We start from the raw sequence: 25,430 nt of genomic DNA, 5'->3' as shown, positions 1-25,430 counted from the left end.
ATCTGAATACCTTATATTGTTTTAATTACACTGACATTTGCATAATACTGTATTGATTGAAGGTTATCAACACTATAATGTTTAAGTAACTGGTGTTTCTCAACCTTGGCAACTTTAAGCTGCCTGGACCTCAATCCCATAATTCCACAGCCAAGGGTGAGAACACTGATTTAGACTACTGGGAATAAGAGGTACAGGTAGTTCTCAATTTACGACCACAATTAAGCCCCAAATTTCTGTTGCTAAAAGAAACATTTGTTAAGTGGGTTTTGTCTCATTTGCAACTTTTCTTGCCACAGTTAAGTAAATCCTTGCAATTAAGTTAGTAACACAGTTGTTAAGTGAATTTGACGTCCCCATTGATTTTGCTTAGCAGGTAGCAAAAGGTGCCCACCTGACCCTGGGATGCAGCAGCTGTCGTAAATATGAATCAATTGCCAAGCATCTGAGTTTTGATCACGTGACTGTGAAGATGCTTCAATGGTTGTGTGAAAAACGGTCATAAGTCACTGTTTTCAGTGCTTGTTGGAGTTTTGAACGGTCATTAAATGAATTGTTGTAACTCAAGGACTACCTGTATTTTAGCAATATTAGTTACAATTTAGGATGCCAATATTGAGCGTAATTGGACATTTTTATCCAGAATTGGATATGTAATATACCGATTGCATTAAAGTACTTGTGGTGCAATAAAGGTTTTGGTCTTGATTCCTTAAGGTCTCCACTCTATTATCTGTACATATTGATTACAAAAAACTGGTTTGTTGAATAAGCCACAATACAAAACCTTTCTCAAACAAGACCCTGTTAAGCTACAATGCCTGATCCGGGCTTAATGCACTGGACCAAGTGTATGGTTGGGAAGCCAAATTTAAGCCGTGCAAAACAAGCTAATAGAGAGTCTGCTAGACAAGCCAGGATCCAATAAACCATGGTTTGAGATGTCAAGGCCACCAAGACCAACCACGCTCTCTCCCGCTTGCCGGGCCAACCTGATCGGCGCGTGTCGCCAGGCTCCGGTTGGCGACCAGCCGCTCCTTGACCTCCTCCAGCTGCCCCGCGTAAGCCAAGTTACACAGCTCCACGTTGGACACGGACCCTCCGCCGCCTTGTCCCTCCATCCCGGAGACTGAAGATTCCCAGCGCGCGCCTGCGCAAACTCCACGACGCGGGAGTGGGGGTGGAGCCGACCGTCCCCGCTCCACCAATCCAGAGGGGCGATCGCAAGAACAGCGACCAATAGACGCGCCGTTCCCGCTTCCCGGTCCAGCTCCTCCCACTTCCCCGAACGTGGGCTTCCCTCGCGCGCAGGCGCCGCAGAAACCATCCGGGGGAGGGGGCTGATGGGAATTGGAGTGCGCGGAGCGGGAGGGCCGCGGAGGAGAGCGCAGGGGCGCGCGATGGAGACCACAACTCCCGGCGTGCGCTGCGCGGGCGGAGACAGCCGTCGCCGTCGTGTTGTTTTCCGCGGGGAGGCGGGAGGGAGGGAGGAGGCTGGGCGCCGCCGCCGCCGCCGCCGCCTGAGGGAAAGAAAGGAAGCGGCCGAAGGAGGCGGCGGCGCGGAGATGAGAGGATGGTGGTGGCGGTGACGCGGAAGGAGGATGGAGTCTGGTGAGGCCCGGCCTTGCCCAGGGAGCGGGACGCCTCTCGGGGCGGGAGGGGAGCCGGGCGAGGCAGAAATGTTCTCCGGGTCAGCCCACCAAGCCCCTTTCAGAGCAGCTGTCCTCAGCCTGACGTTGAACCCCAACTCCCATCGTCCCCAGCCAGTCCTCGGCTTTCCCCGGCAGCGTCTTTCCCCATCATCCTCAGCCGCGATGGCCCTAGACATCTCCTCAAGACCTCAGTTGGACTCCGCTCCCATCATCCTCAGCCAACACGGCTGTTAAAAGCTTCCCCAACCTGGTGTCTTCCAGAGGGATTGGAGTCCTCTCCCATCATCCTCAGCCAACAGGGCTGTAATGTAAGGGCTTCCCCAGCCCAGACAGGTTGGACCCTGCTCCCATCGTCCTCAACCAAGAAGGCTGTTTAAAAAGCTTCCCCAACCTGGTATCTTCCAGAGGGATTGGAGTCCTCTCCCATCATCCTCAGCCAACATGGCGGTAAGGGCTTCCCCAGTCAGGTATCTTCCATCATCCTCAGCCATTTAAAGGGCTTCCCCAGCCTGGTATCTTCCAGAGGGGTTGGATTCTGCTCCCATCATCCTCAGCCAACAAGGCTGCTTAAAGAGCTTCCCCAAGCTGGTGTCTTCCAGAGGGTTCCCTCACCCATCATCCTCAGCCAACAAGGCTGCTTAAAGAGCTTCCCCAAGCTGGTGTCTTCCAGAGGGTTCCCTCACCCATCATCCTTAGCCAACAAGGTTGCTTAAAGAGCTTCCCCAAGCTGGTGTCTTCCAGAGGGTTCCCTCACCCATCATCCTCAACCAACAAGGCTGCTTAAAGAGCTTCCCCAAGCTGGTGTCTTCCAGAGGGTTCCCTCACCCATCATCCTCAGCCAACAAGGCTGCTTAAAGAGCTTCCCCAAGCTGGTGTCTTCCAGAGGGTTCCCTCACCCATCATCCTCAGCCAACAAGGCTGCTTAAAGAGCTTCCCCAAGCTGGTGTCTTCCAGAGGGTTCCCTCACCCATCATCCTCAGCCCACAAAGCTGTGGAGTAGAAGGATGTGCTGCCTTGAGTTCCTGAGTGACAAGCAACGGATAATTTAAAATATATCAGTGCTTGTCTGGGGGTTGTGGGAATTGTTTGAGGATGGAAGAAACTTAACAACAGATGGAAAGGAAAATGTTATAGGATATCTGTGCTTCTCAAAGTCGGGTAAATTATGCAGAAATGGGTAAAAGTGCTTTTTCTCTGGGTAATGACTCATGAACCCATTTCCCAATCACAACAAGGATATTTAAACTGACTTACAGGGTTTCACTTAGATTAAGTAAAAAGGATTTTCTGATAAGAGGTATTGGGTAACAGAAAGTTTGGGAAGCCCTGCAATAAATAGATAACCACAGAAGAACCTACAACTGGCTTCAACTCCATTCTAACTCCAGCACTCAGGTTCTTTAGGTCTGATAAATTTCATAAACATGATGTGGGTTTTTGGCTTGCTTGTTTTGAATTCCAGTCCAGTGCATCAGGCAGCTGGGACAATCTAGGGAAATTCCTGAGCTGACAATCGCAATACTTATATACATTTCAGCAACCACCTGAAGCATGTAGCACAAACGTGTTGCAGTCTGCACAATCTAGTATGGAAAGACAATATGAGCACTATGGGGCAGAGAGAGAGGGAGAGAGAGAGAGAGAGGGAGGGGGGAGGGAGGGAGGGAGAGAGAGAGAGAGAGAGAGAGAGAGAGATTGATTTATAAATGGGTGATGGAAGTGAATTTCAAGCAAGTGACCTCTTGACTTATATTTCAATCTCCTAGACCCAGTGTATTAAACCAGTTATTTCCTTACCTTGAGAAATAGATGTACCAAACATCTATTAGAGCTTAACAAAACTTCCGGTACTGAAAGATATTACAAAATGAACAAGGAACTCTGTGAAGTTGTATAAAAAATAGATTATGTATGACCAATACTGGTTAAGAATTTAGGAGATTGTAGTATCTAGAAGTGAGAGAGACAGGGGAGAAGAGACAGAGTGGTGTAATGGTTAAGGCATAAGGCTAGAAACCGGGAAGCTGTTGGTTCTAATCCTGCTTGAGGCACAAAGAGAGCTGGGTGAATTTGGGCCAGTCCCTCTCTCTCAGTCCCAGGAAGAAGGCTGCAAGGGAAAACCACTTCTGAAATCCTGCCAAGAAAACTGCAGGGACTTGTCCAGGCAATTGCCAGAAGTCAACACTGACTTGAAAGCACTAAAAATAAAATAAGTGTCTGAAAAACAAAGACAGCTCCATTTATATAACGCATTACAGTAAACTTAGCTGGAGGTTATCTGAGTTAAACTATTTCTCTTCAAATGGGGCTGCAACTATTACAGCAATTTTAGCCATTGGAGAATATCTACCATAGTGTGCAGTAACAAAAAATTGTTATACCCTATGAAAACTTGAGATAGACATCATACCATATTGTTCAGTTGTAAAATGTTTTTTTCTTAAATGAGTCTGTTAGTCTTATATCTCTGGTTTGCATCAACTTTATGTTCCAGCATATTTTGAATATTAAACTATGCGGTTTTAAATATCAATAGCTGTTTTTTGATGATTTGAAATTAATACATTGCATTAAAGTTTTTGTTATTTAAATAGGCTGGAGAGAAGGCTAGTGCAGGATTTTAAATATGTAAAATGTGACTACAATTACACAGTATTGGTATTCTTCCTATGTATAGGGAATATTTGCATGTGTGGGCGCATGATACAGGCATATAGGGTGTGAAGAAAGATAGATCTGTGTGTATAGTAGTTAGAAGGCAGGTAGGTTTGTTGGAATTTTTGGCCACTGTAGAGTCTTTTAAATTCATTTTTAGTTGAAGTTTCAGTGATTTAGTATCAGATTCATCTGGTTATAGGCTGTAATTTTCTTAGGAAAAGCATCATTCCTTAAAGTATATTATTCAGTTCTGTGTACAAATACCTAGTGTACTTTCATATAACTGCACTGTCTTCTCCCTAGAATCCTAGAGTGATATACAGGCAGTCCTCAACTTACAACAGTTCATTTAGTGACTGTTCAAAGTTACAACAGCACTGAAAAAAGCAACATGATCATTTTTCATATTTATGACCATTGCAGCGTCCCCATGATCACATGATCAAAACTGAGTCACTGGCAACTGACTCATATTTATGCCAGTTATAGTGTCCCAGGGTCATGTGATCCCCTTTTGTGACCTTTTGACAAGCAAAATCAATGTGAAAGGCACATTCACTTAACAACCAGGTTATTAACTGCAATGATTCACTTAACAACTGTGACAAGAAAAGTCGTAAAATGGGGCAAAACTCACTTAATAAATGTCTCACTTAGCAACATAAATCTTGGGCTCAATTATGGTCATAAGTCAACAACCTGTACTATCATTTGATGATCATGATGATTCTAAAGGTCTTCATATGTTTTGTGATTAAAGGAGGTGCCTTTACTTGTTTGGGACTAAAAGTGAAGCTTTTACGAAAAGCTTAGCTTGTGGTCAACCACACAGTGCCAGCAGTTACTCAGTACTGTATTCTCAGCACATTTGGGAGGCTCGGGGGTAGAGAAGACTAAACTTACGTTAGGGATCTGAAGAACAGCAAGCATGCATGTTGCAGCTATTCAGTGTTACTGAAAGAGACTTGGCGTGGAGAAAAAGACACTATCCTTTTTGTTTGCAAATTATTCATAATACAGGGTGTCTAGAATCTGTAATTATATTCTGCTTTTTGGCCTTGGGTCAAAGTCTTTGGTCTTGGGTAAATTAACTGTTTTTTAATACAGTATTGCACATCAAGTTTTCTCAGGCAGCAGTGAATAGGTTTAACAGATAATTCCGTTCCAATGTGAAGTCCTTCCATGGGGTACTTTCAATCTACAATTATAGGTATCGAGGTAGTCATAATGATCCTCAGGTGTCAAATTGTGCATTGTGGAGTCATGACCCCAAACTCTGCCCTTTTGTATTTGTGTCTCAAGTACAAAAGATCTTCTGAGGAGCAAAGTTCATGTTGTGACACATGCTTTATCCCTAGTTCCTTGTAGACACTCATGGGGAGCGGAGATAATTCCTCAAATGCTCTAGAAACTACTACAGAGGTCACAGGGGAAAACTGCTTCTCCTGACTAGTCAATACAGGAGTTGGGCTATTGCATAAGGTTTATATATAGCTTGTAATGTTTGGCACTTCTTAAATAACCATTTATTGGATTCTACTGCTGGAGGCATTATTTGTGCCATTAATCCTAATGATAGATGAAACCAAGGAGCCAACACTGCACCTTGGCATTTTGGTGCATGAATTATGAGAATTTTATCAACATGCTTGAGACAAGATTATTTTTTAAAAGCAGTTTTAAAGCTGAAATACGAACATTTAGAATGCTTCTTTACTTGTTGGAAAAATAATTGGGACTTGGCAAATGGAAGTCTAATCTGGATGGTTTTCCTGGAAGATATTAATGTGTCAAAGCTTAGCTCACGGATGACATCATGGTCCTTGGTGTAGCGTCAATCTGAACTTGCAAGGAGCAGCATAAGCATGTTTTCAAGCCTGAGGAATTCAGCGCTAAAATGTCCACATTGTTTTTACTTTATTTATGCAAATTTATTTATTACTCTCTTGTAAGCCTTCCAAGAAGCTCCTTCTATGAAAGATAATTAATATGCAAGCTACGTGTCACATTCTTTTTGCATTAAACACCCCCCCCCCCAGTTTTTTAAATATCTTTTATTACTGGTACTAGTGAGAATTGAATTATGCCTCTAGTATCTAAGCACATACTCTGGTTCAGGGGCCTGCAACCTTAAGCATTCAAAGAGCCATTTGGACCCATTTTCCACAGAAAAGAAAACACCGGGAGCCACAAAACCTGGGTGGGCGTGGCCAACTCGATGTCACTCACTTCCACCAATCACATGACCCCCCCTCAGCCACGCCTATCCAGCCGGTCATTAGGACAGAGAACCAGTTGTTAAAAAACACCGGGAACCACAACATCCTTTTGACACATCTCTCTCCCCCCTCCCCCTCTCCCTCCCTTTCCCCCCTGTCCCTCTCTCTATGTCTCTCTCTCTCCCCCTCTCTCTGTATCTCTCTCTCTGCCCTGGCCACTTCTCCATCCCCTGCCGTTGCCCTTACCTTCTCAGGCCAGGTGAGGAGTGACTGGTAGGGGAGGGTGAGGGCGGGGCCAGCCAGTGGTGGGATCACCTGACAGGGAGCCACATCAGAGGGCCCAAAGAGCCGCATGTGGCTCCGGAGCCACAGGTTGCTGACCCCTGCTCTAGTTGGAAGTCTTAGGACTCTGGACTTAGGCTTTGCAAAGGAATATGCTGAAAATGAAAGGCATACACCTTTATCCTTTTAAAGCATTTTGGGTTTCAGAGGACTCTTTGAGGCCATTTTCGTCTCTTTAAACTGTTTGATTTTATTTACTTGGTGGAAAGCACTCAAAACAGTCCCAAAGGTGCTTTTTCCAAAAGGTAACTGGACTTTCTTGGACTTTGAAAATGATTCCCCATTAGTAAGAACTGAAGAAGCTTCTTGAATGAGAAAGCAAAACGAGAAAGGAAAAAAAACCCAAGAAAGTCCAGTTGCCTTTTGGAAAAAGCACCTTTAGGACAACCAAAACCTGGATGGTTAAGAATTTCCATAGACAAAATCAAAGCAGTATTGGGCAGTATATTTAATTCCACTTTGGGTTTCAGCTTAGATCAGTTTCTGAGGTTACTTTGGTTTTGCTAAACTAAGGGAGGGAAAATGGGAATGTTAAATATCCACACAGTTTCCCAAACATCTCTTCCTGTTCCATACCCCTTTCCAGAGGGTAGCTGTGTTGATTGTATGTTGTAACTGGGGGAGGAGTTAGAAGAAGGAACTGACTTTGAAGCAATCTCTTTTAGCCCTTCTAGGCAGTTGGGGATTTGGGTCTCAAAGGATAGACCACAGTATTTAATATTTGGCTCTTGCCAAAATAGATCTGCTTTCATCATTGTCACACTGTGATAAGCAAATAGCAAAGGTCATTCTCTGACTAAATGTAAGAGGAATTACTTTCAATCTTTTAAAAGCAAATGAGATCTGAGTGTAAGTAGGAAACTCAATCCAGGGCAAGATTGCATGTGATTCCTGTGAATTTTGGATGTACATCTCAAAGTCTCTTCCACAGTTATTAATTTGTAATGTTTAATGTGACATGCAAAATGTAAAACCCTCAATAAATAGAAACATATGGGATGCGTTATGTGTGAAACTAAAACAAATTTATTTTTGGCTAGGCTATTCTTACTTTTTGGAGGGTATCCTCAGAGAGCAAATGAGCAAATCCTTTGTGTAGAAAAAGTTGCCTGTTCTGGGATTAGTTCTAAAACAAATTCTATATCTAATTTTTAATTATTTGATGTTCAGTTTTAAAGTACAATATTTGACATCTTAATTGTATATTGTGCATAAGAGCCGTGGTGGCGCGGTGGTTAGAATGCAATATCGCAATATCGCAATTCTGCCAACTGCCAACAGTTCGATCCTGATCCAGTTCGATCAGTGAGACCCTGAGTCTCAAGGTTGACTCAGCCTTCCATTCTTCCAAGGATGGTAAAGTGAGGACCTAGATTGTTGGGGGCAACATGCTGACTCTGTAAACTGCTTAGAGAAGGCTATAAAGCACTGTCAAGCTGTATATAAGTCTTAAGTGCTACTGCTATTGTTAAAGAAGTGTATTTATGGATATGTATTCTGTAAATCAAATAAATGTGTATCTAGTTAAAAATATATAAGCATTATTTTATTATTTTAGTAGATTATTTAGAAGAACTTCCTGAGACAGATGAGCCCGCCTGGATCTTAGGAAGACAGCACCACCTGAAAACAGGTAAATTTGGAATTAAAAAGCTACATATTACTTCTCTGGCAATCTCTAGAAAGAGTAGAAATCCTTGAAAGTAGGCATAATAGAAGGTATTAATTATAAGGGCACTTAAAGTAAAAAACAGATTGAGGGAGAAGACAGGTTTAAAGGACGAGATTCCAGTTCAGACTTGTCTCATATACTTTGAATTGAGAGGAATTAAGCAAGAGGCAGAGGAAAAAAACTCATTTCTACAATGAACTGTCAGATACTGCATTGCCTTTGACAAATGAAAAGGGACTTGGGGGGGAAATGTACCGTAACTTTTCAGTAAGGGGGAGGTTACTTGGAAACAGGTTTTACACTTCTAAATGCCTGAATGTCTTCTTGGCTCAGTAGAATATGGCATGAATACAGCATTTGTATTAATGCCATATTCATGCCAAATGAGCCTTGGTGGCGCAGTGGTTAGAATGCAGTACTGCAGGCTACTTCTGCTGCCTGCTGCCTGCCTGCAATTTGGCAGTTCAAATCTCACCCGGCTCAAGGTTGACTCAGCCTTCCATCCTTCCGAGGTGGGTAAAATGAGGATCCAGATTGTTGGGGGCAATATGCAAATCGCTTAGAGAGGGTTGTAAAGCACTGTAAAGCGGTATATAAGTCTAAGTGCTATTGCTATTTGTGTTAACCTGTTTACTTTTTTCAATTCTAGAAAAATCTAAGCTTCTTTCGGATATTGGCTCTCGTCTTTGGTTTACTTACAGAAGAAAATTTTCACCCATTGGTAAGTTTTGCTTCCTGGCCTGATGAGGTTTTGCCCCTCTCGTTCCCTTCTGTTTATGAAAACATGATTTCTGTAAGAGAATGAACGAGTTGTTCTGAACAAGAGCTCTTGCCAATATTAGTGGGTGTTTTTTTTAAAAAAAGACCTTGGCAATATCTGCTTGTCCCTGATGGAGAGGGTTGCTCAAGGCAGAACAGGGCCTGCACTTCTAGCCCTAGGCCTGCACCTAGTGAAACCTTTAGAGTCTGACATGTTTGTCTTGAGTGACATAAATACAGGTAGTCCTCAACTTATGACCATATTTGAGCCTGGAATTATAGTTACAAGTCATTGCAGTCATTAAATGGGCCACCACATGACCAGACCTGTTTTTTCGTCATTTTTTTTTTTGCAGCGGTTATTACACTGCAATCACTAAGCAAACACTTGAATTGGTAGTACTACCTTGGTAGTACAGTGGTCTAAGGCACCCTGTTATTAAGCTGGTTATTAAGACCAGCTGCCTGCAATTACTGCAGGTTTGAATCTCGCCAAGGCTCAAGGTTGACTCAGCCTTCCATCCTTTCTAAGGTAGGTAAATTGAGGACCCAGTTGTGGGGGCAATAAGCTGACTTTGTATAAATATACAAAAGGATGAAGGCTATTGCTTAACGCATTGTAAGCCGCCCTGAGTCTCCGGAGAAGGGCGGCATATAAATCAAATAAAAAAAAAAAATTGTTAAGCGAATCCATTTTCCCCAGTCGGCATTTTTTGCTGGAAACAGGAATTAAACGCTGGAAACTGGCAAAAAAACCCCAAAACCTCGGAAATCATTATAACTTCAAACAGTCACTGAATGACTATTTGTGAATTGAGGATTACCTATAATCACTTAAACTGGTTTTTCCTGTGGGGGATAAATATTGGGGCTGCTGCAGCTGGCTTTCCCTTTTCCATTTAAAAGTTTACCATCTCTATTCTCTCTTTTACATCAGAGAGGAGCAACTTTGGATAGCCAGGAACTCTATTTAATGTATTTGAGGATAATTGGGTGGAAGCAGTGGAATGGATTGGAAAATGATGGGTTTGGCCACATCATGCACAGGGAGGGGTGGGATTTCTTTCCCCAGATTATTTGTCTTTATTTCTAAAAGTATGCTTATGATAGGGTTGTTTCTGATGGGAACGTATGGTTGAAATTGAAAATGGCACTACATTTACAGCTCATGTCTCTGACGTGGTTACAAATTTATGAGATAATGGAGCACAGCTTAAACAAAAACCGTAGCATTCCCTTTTGCGAATGCCTTTGATCTTCTTCCTTGCCTTTTCATCAGGTATGAAATGGCCCGTTTACAAATGGCAGCAGGCAGATATAGATTCTTTTGGTCCCTGGGGTAAAACTTTGGCTCTTGATCCAAGGAAGCCTCAGGTTTCGTGCCTTCCTTTTGTATGACCTCCTAAGCATTTGCTTCTCACTCCCAAGGTGGTACAGGCCCTTCGTCAGATGCTGGCTGGGGTTGCATGTTGCGGTGTGGACAGATGATGTTGGCTCAGGCTCTGATCTGTCAACATTTGGGAAGCGGTAAGTTTGGGAAGGGGTAAGTCTCTCTCTCTCTCTCTCTCTCTCTCTCTCTCTCTCTCTCTCTCTCTCTCTCATTCTCTCTCTCTCAAATCATTATTATTAACACATTTTTTTAAAAACTATAAAAACAACTAAAATAATAACAGATGAAATGATATTAATAGTAATGAACCGACCTCATTAGTTCATCTATCACTTGTTAAGCTAACAGGGCAGTTGTAAAGTGGCCATAGCAGTTATTAATTGAATGCCATGGTTGTTAAATAAACAAATGGTTCACTATGGGCGTGGTCTTGCCCAAAATTGGAAGTAAATGCTGGTTCTTGGCCAGACCATCATAAAACATCATGGGATCATGGGATATTATAAATAGCCATAAAAGCGGCCCAATTGCCAAGCACCCAAAATTTAGTTATGTGAGTGCATGGGGTGTGTGTGTGTGTGTGTGTGTGTGTGTGTGTGTGAGAGAGAGAGAGAGAGAGAGAGCGAGAGCGCATCAGAACTTCAAATTTGTGTTGTAAGTAGATCTGTTGTAACTTTGAAAGGTCACTAAGTGACCCAGTGGTATTGAGAATGGCTATTTTGAAGCAAATGAGTGAAGAATAACCCAACTCATAAGAGGTTGCAGAGCTCTTCCAGTATAACATAGCTGTCACAGCCATATAGACCTTTCTGTTATGGCACCTACTTAGAAGACAGTCTGTTCTAATGACCTCTGTGGTATTTTATCGCCAAGAGATACTACAGGTCACTTAGCAAGTCCCACAGGTCATTAGAGCAGACTGTCTTCTAAGAAGGATTGCAATATACATTTCTTTCTTTGAATGATCACCTTTAGTTGTTTTATCCTTTGTCCTTGGTGGGAATGTGACATCCCATTTAAAATCTCTAATAATTTTTTCTTAAAGATTGGCAGTGGGAGGAATACAAAAAGCAACCAGAAGAATATAAAAAGATTTTGTGCTGTTTCCTGGACAGAAAAGATTGCTGTTACTCAATTCATCAAATGGGTAAGTGCAGATTTTGAGAGCAATGTGTAGTCCTAATTATTGTGTCTTTTGGAGGGTGTTAGATTAAGGCAAAATCCCATCTGGTGATGAAATAAAGACAAATGTTGGCAGAAATACAAAGAAAAAAAAAGAATCTGGGCAAAAGAGAAGCCAATGCTGATGTCAAACTAGGGAGAACATCACAGTGTCAGCATGGAATCATACCAAGCAAAGTCATAACTATTTTTTATGGATGTGTAGTGAGACCGTGAGTTCTAGTCCAACCATAGGCACGAAGCCAGTTTGGTGACGTTGGGCCAGTCATTCTCTCTGAACCCTAGAAAATGGCAATACTTTCAAAAAATTTGCCAAGAAAACTGCAGGGACTGTCCAGGCAGTCGCCAGGAGTCAAGAATTACATACACACACACAAACTAAATTTACACAATATGCTAAACCTTTTCCTTAAGGCTAACCTTTTCTGGAACGAGTGCCCAAAGCACGCGTGTGCACCTGATCCCCCAAAATACAATACATGTGTGGCCCCGTGCATGCGCCCCACCTCATACATGTGCCCCACCCCCATACATGCGCCTCACCCCATGCATGTGCCCCTGTACATGCCCTGCGCATGTGTGTGCAGCCCCATGCATTCACATGCAGCCCCACGCATGTGCCCCACCCCCCATACATGCGCGCACGGCTCCTCACATGCGCCCCACTCCCTGCGCATGCGTGGCAGAGACCCGAAGACCAGCTGGCTGGTGGGAGGCGCGTGTGCATGCGCAGCAGAGCTGAACTGGAGCAATGGCTCGCGTGCCATCAGAGAGGGCACTGCGTGTCACCTCTGGCACACGTGCCATAGGTTCGCCATCACGGTGCTAAACCATGGTTGCAATCACAGTAGTTTGGTTCCTGTATTACTCTTGGGTGTTGTTGTTCAGTTAAAAGAAAATACACAATTGTAGTCAGATCAGAAAGCAAAACAGTTGAAAACACATTCCTTGAAATTAAATCACCATCTGCCAGTTAAAATGGACCTCACAAAACTTCATAAAAATCAAAAGTTTATCTGAATAACAGCATTTTCGGCTGTTAATTTTGCTTGCCAGGAAGCTCCAGTGTTTGGAAGAGGCCCTCTCTCATATTCCTGCCAAATACACCTGTTGTGTCAGTGTGTCAGTCCAGCTGTCTTCTTTATTCAGTTCTTAAAATCTGGGCAGGGTTTCAAAAGGAAGGATTCAGTCTCCGAAACACTACAGTCATACATGATGTGCAGCTTTAGAGCTGATTGTGAGCAGTTTCAGTGTCTCTTGAAACAGGCAGATTGCCCTGAAATTGTAAAACCCCACGCTTCCCAATTCAAGAGTCTGCTGAAGAGCCTGAGATTAGCCGTCTACACATTTCAAAGGCAGCCCACGATAAAGCATTTTGCAGGAGACGAAGTGAACTTGAGGGAGGCATCTCTCCCTTGCAAAGGCCAGCAGGCAGTTTGTGAACATCCTTCAATTGTGCAACGGAAATACGTTCATAGCATCGCAGGCTGGTATCATACCACTCCCTGTCTCTGCTTGTGCTAAGGCTGGGGGCTGGAGGTTCTTTCTGTTTGACCTCTCAAGGGGTAGATTTCTACTCCCAGAATCCCCCAGCCAGGATGGCTGAGCATGATGGGAGCTGAATACCGAGAGATCTCACCCTTCTGCCCACCCAAAGTTTAGCTAAAATACTCTGACATGGGTTAATATTTCCAGATGGTTTTGATCCTGAACTCTTTCGAGAAATACACAAATGCAATATTCAAATAATTTTCCATTTAACAGGCAAATATCATTTTCTGACATTTTTTCTGATTTTTTGTCTGTTTCTGTTCCTGATCCACACAGCGCAGATGGGTGTTGGCGAAGGGAAATCTATTGGGGAATGGTTCGGACCAAATACTGTTGCCCAAGTACTCAAGTAAGCCAGCATGTGTATTCTGCAATATGTGTGTGGAATTTATACAGATTGTTCTCATTGAATGACCGTCGAAAATTAGACCCCTAAAGAATACTTATGACTCGCTCTCAGAGTTACAACTGCTGCACTCAGGCCCCACGGTCAGAAATGCATTTGGGATGCCTGTCCACTGTGTCACATTTATAACCAGTTGCAGCATTCTCTGGTCATGTGACTGATTTGAGATGTTTTTTGCCGATTTCTGGCATTTATTTTGATGGGCCAGTGGATTCAGTTAACAACTATGTGATTCAGTTAACTGTGGTGACTTGCTTTCTGGCCATTATAAACATGGTTGTAAAATCAAGCCAGGAGACATTGTGAACTGTTTAACAACCGCAATGCTTATAACTGGAATTCCATGCTGAGTTGTCTTAAGTGAGAACTCCCTGTACTTGTAGAGAAAAAGACCTTGGTCCATGGTTGAAGGACACAAAGGCAGCTTAATTTCTTGTGCTTTCATTTGAATCGTTATTCATCAGCCCATTTTACGACCCTTAAAGGTTAACTCTGAAGATCCATGATCATTTGTAGCCAAACTACCAAATTTCCCCCTCCCCCACACATTTAAATGTCGGTTTCTGCTTTCTGCAACCTAAGAATCCTGCATATGTATCGGGAAAGTGACTCACTGAATTCCTAGCCACCTAATACATCTGGAAAATGCCATCTTAAGGAAGGCAACTCTTAGTGGTTACTTCAAGCTTTATAGTTTGATTTATGAGTGTGCAAAATATTTATATGCTGTGTTTATATTTTCCTTTAACAATTTTTTATTGCTTTATAATATAGCAAACAAAGAAAATACAAAAATAAATAATAGGAAGGTTAGGGAAGGGAGAAGGGAAGAGAAAACTGGGAGAAAGCAAGGGGAAAAAAGAAAAAAAGGCATTGACTTCGACTCCCTTTGGTACAGTAGAATAAGGCATTAAGATCAAACCCCAACTTTTTACTTTTACATAATAGTAAATAAATAGTAAATAAACTAGCCATTTCTGTAATAACAAATCTATCTAATTGGTAAAACTCAAACTCAAAATTTCATTTTTTCCCACCACAAGCACAAAATCCAGAAGCAGTTTCCAAATAGAAATAAAAGTATTTGTATTTTTTTTTCTTTGCTCAAAACAGTCAATTTAGCCATCTCTGCTAACTCCATCAACTTTTGCAGCCATTCATCCATTGTGGGGATTGAGTGACCTTCCATTTCTGTGCATAAATTCAATTCAAATCTTTATTGTCAGTGCACAACATATGTACAATGAGATTGGTTGAGCTCCCTCAGTGCACCCCCCCAACACAATGCTACTCCAGTATTTCTTTGCTTTATCACACGTCCACCATACATGATAAATAGTCCCTTCTTTACATTTATATTTCCAAAACAAATTTGAAGTATGAAATTTATACATTCTTGAAAACTTATCTGGAGTTAAATACCAATGATAAGTCATCTTATAGACATTTTCTTTTAAGTTATAGTTTAATGTAAATTTTAAACCTTTATTCCACATATTCTCCCATTGTTCAAGCAGTACATTATATCCAAAGTTCCTTGCCCACTGAATCATACAGTGCTCTACTTGTTCATTTTCCAATTTTAAATTCAATAACATTTTATAGGCTTTAGCAATAATATGTTCATCACTACCACAATTCATTTTTAACGAAGTTAAACCGATGATTCTTTTTGTCTAATTTAAATCTTTCTTTCAATTGTAAATATGTAAACCAATGGCAGACATGAACTTCTAATTTTAGCTTCTCCTTAGATTTGAGGGTAGGTCACCCAAGTTAAAAGATATACATCTTTTTAATGTCATTCCAGAGTGGTACATAATGGTTTTGGAACAGTTTTGTTTTTGTGTTTGTTAACATAACCCCCAAATATTTCGCCTGTTTCTCGACTCTAAAACCAGACTTTTTAATCAATATATCACCATCCTGTGAGATCATATTCTTAATCAGCATTGATGTTTTCTGCTTGTTTATTTGAAAACCTGCTAAAGACCCAAACTCATTTAATTTCCTTATCAAATATTCTATATTATTTTTAGGGTCTTGCAGAAATATCACCAAATGATCAACAAAATTTATACACTTCCTTTTTAATATTTATACCTCTTATTTTGCCTAATATTTCTATTCAAAACTTCCAACACCAGGATAGCAGCAAAGGAGACAAAGGACATCCTTGTCTTGTACCCTTTTGGATTTTGCATGACTTAGGTCACAGTTAATAACAATTTTCGCTTGCTGTGATGTATAGACAGCTTTGACCCCCTGAATAAAATTCCCAGGACTTTAAACATAAAGACCCAATTTAAACTTCCAGGAGTTTAAACATAAAGGCCCAATTTAAGTTGTCAAAGGCCTTCTCTGCATCTAAGAATATTAGAGCTGCCTGTTGTTCATTGTGCTATTGTAAATATTCAATAATATTCAAAACAGTTCTCACTTTGTTCCTTAACTGTCTTTTGGCAGCAAGCCAGATTGATCATCATGAATATATACCTGTAAAACTATTTAGTCTTTCTATCAAAACTGTAGCGAATGTGTTTATATTTTGAAGTTTTAAGCTTGCAGCAAGAGCATCTCTGCTCTGCATCAGTAGCATTGGGAAAGTATTTGAAATGAGATCACCATTGAGAAACTACCGTAAGCAGGAGGTGTAAGCATTGGAAGGGCTCATAAGTACAGGTAGTCCTCGACTTACAACAGTTCATTTAGTGACCATTCAAAGTTACAACAGCACTGAAAAATGTGACTTATGACCATCTTTCACACTTATGACTCTTGTGGCATCCTCATGGTCATGTGATATACATTCGGATGTTTGACAGTTGGTTCATATTTATGATGTTTGGGATCATGTGACCTTCTGACAAGCAAATGCAATGGGGAAGTCAGATTCACTTAACAACCATGTTACTAATTTAACAACTGCAGTGATTCACTTAATTTAATTTGATTTTATCGGGTTTTTTAAATTTTGTGTATTTATGTATTTTATTGTTGGCTGTTCACCGCCCTGAGTCCTTCGGGAGTAGGGCGGTATACAAATCAAATAAACTAAACTAAACTAAACTAACTTCACAAATGTGGCAAGAAAAGTCGTAAAATGTGGCAAAACTCCCTTAACAAATTTCTCATTTACCAATTCTGAGCTCAATTGTCGTCGTAAGTTGAGGGCTACTTGTATTGAGCACGCTTTTTGACTGACAGCTGTCTTGCTTTATTCAGGAAACTTGCACTCTTTGATGAATGGAATTCCTTAGCTGTTTACGTGTCCATGGACAACACTGTGGTGATTGAAGATATCAGTAAGTTTTTAATCATCATCAGAACCTGAGCAAGTTTAAATTCAGTTTCATTTAAGCCTCATTTAGAATCCAGAAAAGAAAAAAACATGAGTCTGAAAGCTCGGAAGAATAAATCTCTGGTCCTGGTCACCGACCCAAATGCAATCTGGAAAATACTGTCTGTGGTTACCTAAATTAAAATTCCCTTTTTGAATCCTTGTGTCATCTCTAGCTTATAACAAACTGGGAACAAGATAAGAATAGCATTACCAGGATGAAGCCTATTATTTTTCCTGTGTCAATCCTAAACACTGAGCTGGTCATTGTAGATCAGGGGTGTCAAACCGGCAGCCCATGGGCCGGATAGGTCACATGCAGGCCACGTCCACCCCAGCTCTATGAAGGGGGAAAATGTTGCAAAATGTCACGTGACACGGCGAGTTTGACATCTGTATCATAGATAGTCCATTTTCTCTTTTGTTCCCTCAAATGGAAATCAAATGGCACAGATATTTTTGTTGCTAGCTGGTGCTGTGTGTGTGTGTGCGCATGTGTCTTTTCAGTATTGAAGGAACTTTGAAATGAAAACGTTCCAAATTTAAAACGGCCTTCTCCCACATTGGAATGGTTGACCAGAGTCCTTCTGATCTCAGAATGGGGCACTGCAGCCTTTGTTATGCAGTGAAATTGGACTGGCCTGGCTCTTTTGAGAGCAGCATGACTGCATCATGAACAAAATGCTTCCGCCTTGAAAGGTTTTGCAGATTTCTAATTTTTCTTAAATTAAGGATCACCCCACATAGAACATGTAAATAGTAACAGAAACAGACACTCCTTGTTTATCCAAGTCTTAAAATGCATCTGTTTGATATTCATAGCTTTTCTGACTTCCTTAATTGCAGGGAGAACCACTACAATTTTCTTAATTCTGGGTTCTTTCTGCAGAAAAGAAGGTTTGGCCTAACCAACAAATCCCTGTGAATATGGAATTTCTCATTTATTTCACAAATGAGTAGAGCGGTCTGTTTCAGATTCATATTCTTCACTAAAACTGAGACGTGTGCTGAAAATATTTCTAAGCAAAGTGAATATTCTTTGCCGACTGACAAATTAATAGGGAATTGAGGAATAAGGATTTCTTTTCTTTCTTTTTTCTATCTTTTTTACCAGAAAAAATGTGCCGGGTCCCAGCCCAGGGTTGCCCCAGGTCTCATTGCAGTTCACTGTCATATAGGAGCTCCGTCAACCCAGCCAAGACCTCGGGAGCTCCCGCTGGCAGTTGGAAGCCCCTGTTGCTGATCGTACCCCTTCGCCTGGGGATAAACCACATCAACCCGGTTTATGTCGACGCTTTTAAGGTAGAGCTCTCCGGCAGAAGTTGTGGAGGAGCTGGTTCGCTTAAGGAGGGATCTCAGCCATAAGAGATCAATTGTTTTATTAGAGACGGACACACACATATAGGTATAAGCAGGCACACACCCACGCACGTCATAAGAATAGCCATTAAAACATTGAAATGACCTGGAAGGTCCAGAGTAGGAATTGATATAGGCAGTCTTCAACTTACAACCACAACTGAGCTCAAAATTTCTGTGAATGAATTTTGAATGAATTTTGCCCCATTTTATGACCTTTCTTGCCGTTGTCGTTAATCACTGCAGCTGTTAAATTAGTAAGATGGCTGGTAAGTGAATTTGGCTTCCCCTTTGGCTTTGCTTATCAGAAGGTCGCAAAAGGGGATCACGTGACTCCGGGACACTGCAACCATCATAAATACGGGTCAGTTGCCAAGCATCTGAATTTTGATCATGTGACCATGGAGATGCTGCAATGGTCGTGTGAAAAACGGTCATCAATCACTTTTTTCAGTACCGTTATAAGTTTGGTCACTAAACCAAAGAGCCTCGGTGGCTCTAGGGTTAGAGTGCAGTACTGCAGGCTACTTCTGCTGCCTGCAATATGGCAGTTCAAATCCCACCAGGCTCAAGGTTGACTCAGCCTTCTATCCTTCCGAGGTCGGTAAAATGAGGCCCCAAATTGTTGGGGGCAAAATGCAGACTCTGTAAACTGCTTAGAGAGGGCTGTAAAGCAGTATATGCTATTGCTATTGCTGAACGAACTGTTGTAAGTTGAGGACTATCTGTACTAGAAAAATGAACACGCCTGATCATGGTTTCACTTAGCGCTAGCAATAGCACTTAGACTTATATACCGCTTCACAGTGCTTTACAGCCCTCTCTAAGTGGTTTACAGAGTCAGCCTATTGCCCCTAACAATCTGGATCCTCATTTTACTGACCTCGGAAAGATGGAAGGCTGAGTCAAACTTGAGCCGCTAAGATTCGAACTGCCAAATTGGAGTCAGTTGGCAGTCAGCACAAGTAGCCTGCAGTACTGCATTCTTAACCACTGTGCCGCTACTTCATGAAAATGCTGAAATTGTATTTCAGAATTTAGGCCATCTTTAAAATAAACAGTTATAAGTTAATTCTGAGGTTCCATAAGCTCTTTGTTGCTTAATTTCTAATACACATAATGCTTCCTATATTCTGAATGCAGTTATCTATCTATCTATCTATCTATCTATCTATCTATCTATCTATCTATCTATCTATCTATCTATCATCTATCTATCTATCTATCTATACACACACGTACATACACACTATATATAAACTATATATATATTTATTTATTAGTTCAATTTATATGCCACCTTTCTCCGAAGACTCAGGGCAGCTTACAATGCATTTTAAAAAAACCATTATAAAAACATTTAAAAATTAAAACATTAAAACCCATTCACACCATTCATGGCCGGATCTCACAAGATTGCAACAGCGAGATCAACGGCCCCAGGTGTGACAGAAAAGCCAGGTCTTCACCGCTTTTCGGAAGGCCAATAGGGTGGGGGTGGTCCGGACCTCAGGAGGTAACTCAGGAGCTGGGGCAGCCACAGAGAAGGCCCTCCCACGCGGGCCCGCCAGCCGGCATTGTTTAGCTGACGGGACCTGGAGGAGACCAACTCTGTGGGATCGCTGGGAGCTATGCGGTAGAAGGCGGTCTCGAAGATAACCTGGCCCTGAGCCATGTAGGGCTTTAAAGGTAATAACCAACACCTTGAATTGTGCCCGGGGACCAATAGGGAGCCAGGGCAGCTCGCAGAGAATTGGTGTAATGTGGGTGTACCTAGGTGCACCCATGACAGCTCACGTGGCTGCGTTCTGGACCAACTGTAGTCTCCGAACACTTTTCAAGGGTAGCCTCATGTAGAGCACGTTGCAATAATCTAACCATGAGGTGACGAGTGACTGAGGAGAGCCTCCCGATCCAAGTAGGGTCGCAATTGGTGCACCAGGCGAACCTGTGCAAAGGCCCCCCCTAGCTACAGCTGTCAGATGTTGCTCCAATCTTAGCTGTGAGTCTAGGAGGACACCCAAATTGCGAGCCCGTTCTGAGGGGGACAATTCCCCCCCCCCAAGAACCAAGGATATAATTTATTACGGTCATAGACCAGCAAAAGACAAGAATCTATTTACAATAATATTAAAAGATAATACCAATAACAGTAGTAAATAATAACATCCATAACAATAATATACATTGTATCATACAGTTTAGATCGTGCCCATCTGTATTTGATGGATAAGTGGATGAGTATAAATATAGCTTCTCTAAAAATTGTTCGAGATATCTATGAAAAATTGGTACAAGGAAACATCTTTAGTCCTGTAATATCATTTTTCCTTGTGGTCATTGCAGCAGCATAGAATTTTGCTACTGCAAGCGTAGTAGCCAGGATTGTGTCTGCCCTCCCTGGTAATCTCTCTAGTAAGGGGAGAATATGCATTGACCTAAAAGCATTGTAAACCTCACAGTGCAATAAGACACGGGTGATATCTTTGACTTCTCCTTTACCACATATAGATACTCACAGTTAAAGTAATAGTCTAGTTCGGAGGCTAGTGACGTTTTTGCAACTGGGAAATGTAATTTATTTCTGCTTCTGCGAACCTGGCAGGTTATAATGTTCAGCTCTATGTTTGGCTTTTTGGCAACGGGGGGGGGGGGGGGCAGTTCCCAACTCAAATAGATGTGAGAAGCCAGCCAGGAGCTTAAGACATCTGTTTTCCAACTTATTTTTCCAGGAAAACAGAAAAGTCATGCCTCTGTAATTCTGTGATTTGAATAACTTTGTAAGAGAGGGCTTTAGAAAACAGGTGGGGGTAGTGCCCTACTGGTCCTACTCTAGCTCAAAATAAGCAGATTTTGACCTGGAGGAACTAGATAATAAGCTGCCTTGAATTCTGTTGCTGAAGGAAAGAAGTACAAATAGTATATTTGTGGGAAAGTAAATATATTTTTTTCTTTCTCCTTTTAGGAATGTTTTAAGATGCCACAATCTTTAGGAGCTTTAGGAGGAAAACCAAACAATGCCTACTACTTTATAGGATTTCTGGGTAAGGAAAAATGAAGTTGTTGCAGTAGTTCTATTGAAGAATTCTTCTAAACCTGAAGTAGCAAATAAGAAAAACCCCAGGGGAAGAGAAATCACAGTAAAGAGCTTATACTGAAGATTGGAATCCAGTTTATTCTCCACAGCCTCGTGGAGGGAAGATTCACACAAGCCATATTCATCTCAGCTTGTTTCTTAGCTGAAGAGAGGAGTACTTTAGGACTTGATTTGAAGAATGAATGGAAATCCATCTTTGTATGGAAATCCAGATTTGGGGCTGTAGCAGATCCTGAAGTTTAGGTGGACAACTGCGGTGCAAAGCTGCCCGGTTTTCAGTTCCACTCATGGCTATCCAACCCCTTTCTTGCTTCTTTCTTGTAGGAAATGAATTGATCTACCTGGATCCTCACACCACCCAGGTCTTTGTAGATTCGGATGAGAGTGGTGCAGTTGATGACCATAGCTTTCACTGCCAGCAAGCCCCCCACCGGATGAAGATAATGAACCTCGATCCCTCTGTAGCATTAGTAAGTATTGTGATGGGGCGTAGTGAGGAGATGGACACACACACACCCTGCCCCGCCCCCTGAAGAATGTGCCTTGTTCAGGGAATCCAACGTAGGCAACAGGCTGCTGATTACATTTTCAAAGAAGTTTCTTGTTGGAATTCTGATAAATGGTTAAACATAGTTCTAGGCATTAGACCAGGGCTCTCCAAACTTAGCAACTTTGAGACTTGTGGACCAACTCCCAGAATTCCCCAGCCAGCCACAATTTTGGGAGTTGAAGTTCACAAGTCTTTGAAGTTGCCAAGTTTGGAGAGCCCTGTTTTAGACATTTATACAACAGAGTAAGCTATAACCTAGTCTGCTTGTTTTAACAGTGTATTATATGCATTAAGCTGCTGTGATTTATAAAAAAGGAGTTTTGGATAGACCAAGCAATAATTTAGCATGCCTTGTGAACACAATTCATGTGTATTTTGGCTTAATGCTTACTGAGATGAAAAGCCACTTTGAATCTGTTCCGATTATTTGTGTTTTGTATTAGCACCTAAATTTATTGTTTCAAGGATGCCTAATAATGACTAATACCCTTCCAAAATAATTGGAAAGAATGTATAATGACCAAATGTTTCTATCATTTTATTATTCCTTGTTTTTCCTTTCTAATATTCTTCAATTGTTACAGGGATTCTTTTGTAAAGAAGAAAAGGACTTTGATAACTGGTGTAGCTTTGTGCAAAAGGCAAGTATTAGGAAAGGCATAAAACTTGAAAATTATTATCATTTCTTGTTTTGTGTTGAACAATTTACTATTAGAAGGATTGATAATAACCAGAGGGATAGAAAGATTGAAAGAGAGAGATGCCCACAGCTCTAATACATATTTGATGTTTGTTTATTCATTGTACTGAATGTTATTATAATTATTTTTTTGTTTTTTCTTTGCTGTGCTGATATTTTTTTAAACTTGTCTTCCTGAAGAGGGCTTTGTAAGCCTTCAGATCTTCTGTGCGCTTAAAATATATGGTGTTTTAAATGGAGCTGTGATCTTGCACGAGCAACCCCAAAAGAAAATCACAAATAGAAAAATACACCTATTACTTTCTAAAAATGGGTTTTTATTGGCCTGGAAATTCATTAGTTCCTTGCCTTTTAATGCCTTTTATCTGGTATTTAAGAATGAGAATTAAATAGCTTAGTGAATTTGAACTTTTGGTGCAAAAAATAGCTCGTGATAAATTTTGGATTATATTTTTTCATACAAAATGTAAAAAGTGTTAACATAGAAGGGACAGGAAGGCCTGGTCTATAGTCCCCAGCTCTTAAACATTCAGCATGGCGTTCTGAATTTTTTAGGGTTGGGTGGCTAATAAATTTTAAGTCCTGCATTTGCAAATGGCATTTCTTCCCTCCCAGGAGATACATAAGAAGCAGAGTCTACGGATGTTTGAGCTGGTTCAGAAGCACCCACCACACTGGCCCCCTTTCATACCTCCCACAAAACCAGAAGTCACCACCACTGGAGCAGGTAAAGAGGTGTTTCATAGGGATGTCCTTCACTTCCTCCATTGTGCTACCCGGCTGTGATCTGTGTTACTTTGTCCACTTTGACACTTGGCCCCAAAGAGTAAATTTCTGAATGGCAGCTCCTTAAAGCAGTGGCAGACTCCTCGGAAGTGAGACAGCAATTGTGGGTGGGTGCTACTTTCATGCTCTGAAGCAACTTTTTGGAATCAAGGCCAAAGTTTGCTCGCTTGCACGAGCAAACATCTTTGATCCAGAAGACATGGGTCTTCTGGATCAAAAAATTGATCAAGTGGGGTGAAGTCAACATTAAGCCTTTGCTGACACCTTGTAAGCATATTTATGCCATAACGGAAAGGATGGTAAGAGTGTTTTGTTGTGGACAGCTAAGTTATACTGGGAGAGGTCATCTGCAATCTCTGATGGGTTGATTTGTTCCTCACTCGTTTGCTTTCCAACAGCCATTCTCCATCCAATTTCCCACATATAAGTAGTCCTCGACTTACAATGGTTCATTTAGTGACCAACATTACAATGGTTGGTGAAAAAAGGGATTTATGACCATTTTTCACACTTACGACCATCGCAGCATCCCCATGGTCACATAATCAAAATTCAGATGCTTGGCAACTGGTTCATCTTTATGATGGTTGCAGTGTCCCAGGGTCATGGAGTCACCTTTTATGACCTGACAAGCAAAGTCAGCGGGGAAACCAGATTCACTTAACAACCGTGTTAATAACTTAACAGCAAATTAACAGAACTGCAGCGATTCCCTTAACAATTGTGGTAAGAAAGGTTGTCAAATGGGGTGAAATTCACTGAACAAAGAAATTTTGGGATCAATTGAGGTTGCAAGTCGAGGACTATCTATAGTTAGGAGTGCAGTTTTTGGTATTCCCAGCCTTGGGGGCCTCAACTTGACAAGGCTTGAATGGGGAGGTTTTTATAAGAGCGAACCTATTTTTACAAAGAAATCCAGTTTCTCCATTTTTCTTAGAGCTCATTGACTCCACGGATAAACTGTTTGAAATGGAAGAAGAGTTTGAGATCTTGAGTGTATGAAGGCAACCTGGCGGAATAAAACCACAGCGCCTTTCTCACCCTGAAGTGCCTGCCTGTGAACAGACACAAGACCTCAGGAGAACAGTTCCAAAAAAGCACTTCTTGAGAAGGGCATGGATCCTGGCTCCCCAGCCCCTGTGTATGTCCCCCCCACCCCCACTTCTCCCCAAGGAAAGAACCTTGTCTGAAGAAGAGCTCTCGGAGAACCCGAAAGCAAAAACTGGCTCATATTGTATTGCTCATATTGCTGAGAACAGTCTTGCCAGCCTCAACAAGAGCCAGATGGTAATTATAATATAATGCAATAGCTTTGCTCACGCCGAAGGCATGACCCTGTTGAGGAGCGCGTTCACCTCTGATTCCTTCACATGGACAATTTTTTTAGGAGTAAAGGTCATTGCCTTGTTTTCTTTTTCAACGATTCGGGCGAAACCCATGCTTTTATTCAATCTCTTCACATTTCTTGCCACGGCACTTGGAAACCCCGAAGTGTTTTTATGGAAGGACGCGTATAAAATGTGCAATTTTTCAAAAACGTTTCTTGTTTCTAGGAAATACATTAATAAGCAGAGGACTGGAAGGCAACCTTTCAACTCCTCCCGTGTTCTTGCAACATACAGAAGGTCTCTTTATAATTATGATGACCCTTTTTCACTTTGACTTTAACTTCAAATCATTATTAAATCTCTTTTGCTCCTGAGTAAAAGAAAACATGTTTTTGTTTCAACTGTATCTTATTTATTTTAAATTAAACATTTACATGTT

At 41.6% G+C, this 25,430-nt stretch overlaps 2 protein-coding genes across 5 annotated transcripts in view; one reads left to right on the top strand and one right to left on the bottom strand.

Moving 5' to 3' along the window:
• Positions 1 to 1,532, bottom strand: part of PSMD10 (proteasome 26S subunit, non-ATPase 10) — an 11,162-nt gene extending 9,630 nt beyond the window's left edge. Inside the window, exon 1 of one of the 2 annotated variants that reach the window (XM_034435028.3) lies at positions 993 to 1,532. In XM_034435028.3, coding sequence (XP_034290919.1) covers positions 993 to 1,121 — 129 coding nt within the window. In that variant the 5' untranslated portion in view covers positions 1,122 to 1,532. The remainder of the gene's footprint in view (positions 1 to 992) is intronic. The other variant, XM_087877577.1, reaches the window with a different exon arrangement.
• On the top strand, positions 1,447 to 25,430 carry ATG4A (autophagy related 4A cysteine peptidase). Of its 3 annotated transcripts, none has more exons than XM_034435029.3 (13): positions 1,447 to 1,611; positions 8,430 to 8,504; positions 9,193 to 9,264; positions 10,731 to 10,829; positions 11,738 to 11,839; positions 13,702 to 13,774; positions 17,057 to 17,136; positions 18,286 to 18,473; positions 21,496 to 21,574; positions 21,952 to 22,097; positions 22,762 to 22,818; positions 23,493 to 23,604; positions 24,601 to 25,380. In XM_034435029.3, exons 1-13 carry the CDS (start codon positions 1,602 to 1,604, stop codon positions 24,663 to 24,665), a joined length of 1,158 nt encoding a protein of 385 aa, XP_034290920.1. In that variant the 5' UTR covers positions 1,447 to 1,601; the 3' UTR covers positions 24,666 to 25,380. The 3 variants fall into 3 exon arrangements, with proteins under 3 accessions (XP_034290920.1, XP_034290921.1, XP_087733702.1); XM_034435030.3 differs by having other exon boundaries at positions 1,461 to 1,611; positions 8,433 to 8,504; XM_087877576.1 differs by lacking the exons at positions 1,447 to 1,611; positions 8,430 to 8,504; positions 9,193 to 9,264 and having other exon boundaries at positions 10,734 to 10,829; positions 13,707 to 13,774; positions 24,601 to 25,430.

Source organism: Pantherophis guttatus, chromosome 12 (assembly GCF_059756535.1).
Source record: "Pantherophis guttatus breed Tessera chromosome 12, ASM5975653v1, whole genome shotgun sequence".
Taxonomy (NCBI): domain Eukaryota; kingdom Metazoa; phylum Chordata; class Lepidosauria; order Squamata; family Colubridae; genus Pantherophis; species Pantherophis guttatus.
This window is presented reverse-complemented; position numbering and strand designations above follow the sequence as displayed.